Consider the following 4,567-nt stretch of genomic DNA (forward strand, 5'->3'; position numbering starts at 1 on the left):
ACACAAGCAAATTGAAGCAAATATAATTAGAAACAAACAAATAACAGCAATTCATAAAAAATAAGTTAATGAAATAAACAAAAATATTAAACAGTAAACAAACAAGACAAATATAGGTCACTGCAATAGAAAAAAAAGAGAAGGAAAATAAAAGAAAAAGCAGCAAAAAAATATAAAAAAAACTGAATAATGAAAAAAATTGAAAAAAATGAAGAAAATATTGAAATGAGAAAATGAACAAAAATATTAAATAAGAAAAAATAATGTAGAAAATAAAGGGAAAAAAAGAGCAAAACAAAAATAAAAATAAAAAAAATAGAAAATTAAAAAATATAGTAAACAAAAATAAAGCCCCCTCAAAAAAATAAATAACTAAAATAAATGGCAGAGAAAAGAAGGAAAACAGCAAAGTAATAAAACAAAACAAGGAATAAAGATAAACAAGAAAAAAAATTATGACAATTTCAAAAAAGAAAAATCAAGCAAAAATAAATAAATAAATAAATAAAATAAAATAAATAAAATATACCAAACAAACAAACAAATTTCAAGTTAAAAGCAACAAACAAACAAACAAAGAGCAAAGAAAATGAAAAAACAGGCCTACCTAAAGTTTTTTTTCAGCCTATGTATACAATTTTTTTTCTAATTCTATAGGCTGTACCAAAAAAAATAATTAACCTGTTGAAGTTTGTTGGTACAAAAAATTTGTTTAAAAAAAGAATATAGTGATTTTTCTACTTCCATTACACTAAAGTACCTCTCTCTCTCTCTCTCTCTCTCTCTCTCTCTCTCTCTCTCTCTCTAATTACTTATATACTACTAACACTTACACACAGACAAACATAACTTACTTAAATCTAAACTTAAGAATATACTTAAATTTTCAATATAACTTTTTACATTAACACACACACACACACACACAAGTACATTGGGTATGTGTGTATGTGTGTTTACATACAGACATACATACAAACAGACTGACAGACAGAGAGAATTTTACATTATACAATAAATACATGTATGAAAATAGATTTGCTCTCTCTCTCTCTCTCTCTCTCTTTCTTTCCACTGATATATTAAATTATTTTCTCCTTTCTTAATGCTCTCTCTCTCTCTCTCTCTCTCACAAAACAGTAATTTCCAAACAGATAAACAAACAAACAAACAAACAAACATTATTGACCCAAGAACAGTTGGCATCACATTGCTGCTGCTGCTGCTGCTGCTGCTGCTCCTCCTCCTCCTCCTCCTCAGGGCCAAGGGGGGAGGGGGAGGGGAGAGGGGCCACACATTGCCCCCACTCCCACCATCCTGGGCCTCATATTTGAAGAAAACCTGCAAAAAAAAAAAGTTAGGAGAGAGAGAGAGAGAGAGAGAGAGAGAGAGAGAGAGAGAGAGAGAGAGAGAGAGAGAGAGAGAGAGAGACTGAAAAAATCAAAGAAAACTTTCAGATTCAAAAAATAAAAATAAACAACAACTACTACTACTACTACTACTACTACTTAACTAGCATCAACCCAAATCCCATAGTTCTTGTATTAGTAGTGGTAGTAGTAGTAGTAGTAGTAGTAGTAGTAGTAGTAGTAGTAGTAGTAGTGGTGGTGGTGGTGGTGCCTCTGCTGGTGGTACCACCACTACTACTACTACTACTACTACTACTACTACTACTACTACTGCTGCTGCTGCTGCTACTACTACTGTTCTCTGGGATGGTGGTGGTGGTGTTCATCTTGCAATTGTTGTAGTTAGGAGGAGGAGGAGGAGGAGGAGAAAGAGACAGACAGACACTTACACAACTTATAAAATACTACTACTACTACTACTACTACTGTGTGTGTGTGTGTGTGTGTGTGTTAGTTTTAGTAAATAAAATAATGAAATAATTACATATTTATTTATTTATTCCAAAACCACAATCAGAGAGAGGGAGAGGTAGTTAGTGAGATTACATATATATAATTACATGTAAATATTATATACATTTCTAGTTACATATATTATCTAATTACACAAGACTAGTTTCCTTAAGATGACAAGAATTACATTAAAAAATCAATTACATTTATTATTATTATTATTACTTAACAACTAAACAACAACAACAACAACAACAACAACAACAACAAGAGGAGGAGGAGGAGGAGGAGGAGGAGGAGGAGGAGGAGGAGGAGGAGGAGGAAGGAAGGAAGAAAGGAAGAACTGGACACACACACACATTTTTTTTTTTTACAATATAATGCCTTTGAGCTGAAGCCTCCTCCTCCTCCTCCTCCTCCTCCTTCTCTGCCTCCTACAGCTCCATCTGGTATTCTTCCCTCCACTGTCCCCTCCTGCAAAACAACAACAACAACAACAACAACAACAACAACAACAACAACAACAACAACAACAACAACAACAACAACAACAACAACAACAACAACAACAACAACAACAACAACAACAACAACAACAACAACAACAACAACAACAACAACAACAACAACACACACACACACACACACACACACACACACACACACACACACACACACACACACACACACACACACACACACACACACACACACACATGCACCTTACTGCAGCCCTTCGGAAGTGTATGGTTCTTGGAGTGCGTGGATGGCGTGTATGGGGGAGGGCTCTCTCCATCCACAGGGGGAGGGTAGCCTTCCAATCACTGGAGTTACTGAGAGAGAGAGAGAGGAAGTGGCAGATTAGACACGGAAGGTCCAAGAGGTAACGGCACAAACTAACAAAAAACAGGCAGTTGTACACAAACCCGCACAAAGAAAAAAACAAAAAAAGGGAAGGATAGGGTGGGGTTTGGGGGTGTCTGGGAGAGAAAGTGGTGTGTGTGTGTGTGTGTGTGTGTGTGTGTGTGTGTGTGTGTGTGTGTGTGTGTGTGTGTGTGTGTGTGTGTGTGTGTGTGTGTGTGTGTGTGTGTGTGTGTGTGTGTGTGCGTGCGTAGGAAGGAGAGAGAAAGAGAAAGAAATAATGAACACACACACACACACACACACACACACCGGTGTTTGTGATGTTGTTTCTTGTTAGCCGAGTGGTGGTGGTGGTGGTGGTGGTGGTGGTGGAGGGAGTCAACCTCCGTGTCCACACCTGAAGGGTGGTACCCACTCTTGTGTGTCAGGTCGTGCACTGTGGCCATGTGACTTCTGACCTGAGTGTGACCCACTGTGACCTGGGCCCACTGAGGCTTGCTGCTGCCTGATCTGTGGGATTAGTTGAGTTTAAAAGGGAGTTTTTACACACACACACACACACACACACACACACACACAAAAATAACAATATCATCACCATCATCGGCTTACTTGTGGCGGCCATGTCAGACGGGCTGCTGAATATGAAATCATTATACTGCAATGTCTTAATTGTGTTTTTATTTTGTGTATTGCCTTTTATTTCATTGATTGTTTGCCAGATTTCTTTTGTGTTGCTTCTGAAATTACTAAATATTTGACCACAACAGTTGGATCAGGCAGCACGCATAACTTGGGTTAGGTTGTTCCCACATTGTTTGAATATCATGTGTGAAATGTGACCAAGTTTATACATCTTAAAAAGCTTACATTTATATTTAGTAGAATTAAGTATTCCGGTAGTTAGCCATGCGTTTTGGAGTCTTTTTTCTGTTATATATTTGGTTTTTACTGGAAAGCATTTGTTATAGAGTTCGTAAACAATATTAAAGAATGGGTTAAAATTATCATTTGTGTCTACTAGATTAAGTATTTTATACCAATTTATCCTTTGTAGTTCACTGGTAAATAAACTTTGGTTATTTGTGCTGAAGTCTCTGAAGACAATCTTATGTTTGGTGTTTGGCACAGACTGTTGTATAATATTTATAAATATGGGGAGATGATCAGTCATACAATAATGTAAAATACCTGATAATGATGGAGGTGTGAAATTAGTCCAGATATGGTCTGGTAATGATGGTTGACCAAGGTCAGGGCTGTCAGGAAATCTTGTTGGTTGAGATGTGTGAGATGCAGAGTTTGCATTGTGTTGAGGAATAAGTTGGTAGGAAGATGAGTGGAATGTTCAAGTAAATTAATGTTATCCCCAATGAGAATTGTTTTGTTATTTTTAAAAGTTTCAGCAACTAGTAAATTATTGATAATGTCTGTGAATTCCTTAACAACTATATGTTTACTATTGATCCTGTAAATTACTGAGATAATATAACTGGTGCTCCCTACAATTACCTTTGTTGTACTTATTTCAATATTCCTGTTTATAAAAGAGAACTGATTTAGAACTTGTATATTTATCATATTTTTGGTGTAGATAGTAATCCTTCCATGCTCTCCATCAGTTCTGATTAAGTGAAATGGGGTATAACCTTCTATGGGGTAGAGATGCTTGGTGCGTTCTTGTAACTGTGTTTCTGTAAGGGCAATAACATCAGGTACTTTGGGTAAACAACTAAGCAATAATTTTTGAGAATCAAAGTTTTTGTGTAACTATCTAATATTTAAATGCAAGAAGTTAAGATAATCATTTCCTAGTGAGTTTGTAGTAGAACTGTATTCCT

The 4,567-nt window shown here is 36.0% G+C and overlaps 1 protein-coding gene across 6 annotated transcripts in view; it reads right to left on the reverse strand.

Moving 5' to 3' along the window:
• Positions 1-2,227: 2,227 nt before the first annotated feature.
• LOC135097902 (uncharacterized) overlaps positions 2,228-4,567 on the reverse strand; it is a 6,860-nt gene continuing 4,520 nt past the window's right edge. For 4 of the 6 annotated variants that reach the window (XM_064000017.1, XM_064000019.1, XM_064000016.1 and 1 more), the window contains 3 exons: positions 3,918-4,420; positions 3,036-3,236; positions 2,230-2,695 (listed from right to left, as the gene is read on the reverse strand). Coding sequence is in view for 2 of the 6 variants with exons in the window: in XM_064000019.1 (XP_063856089.1) it covers positions 4,379-4,420 (42 nt within the window). In the remaining 4 variants the exon portion in view is untranslated. Of the gene's footprint in view, positions 2,696-3,035; positions 3,237-3,917; positions 4,421-4,567 lie in introns of all 6 variants that reach the window. The other 2 variants (XR_010266338.1, XM_064000020.1) reach the window with 2 other exon arrangements.

The sequence above is a fragment of the Scylla paramamosain genome, unplaced genomic scaffold (assembly GCF_035594125.1).
Source record: "Scylla paramamosain isolate STU-SP2022 unplaced genomic scaffold, ASM3559412v1 Contig36, whole genome shotgun sequence".
In the NCBI taxonomy this organism is placed as follows: domain Eukaryota; kingdom Metazoa; phylum Arthropoda; class Malacostraca; order Decapoda; family Portunidae; genus Scylla; species Scylla paramamosain.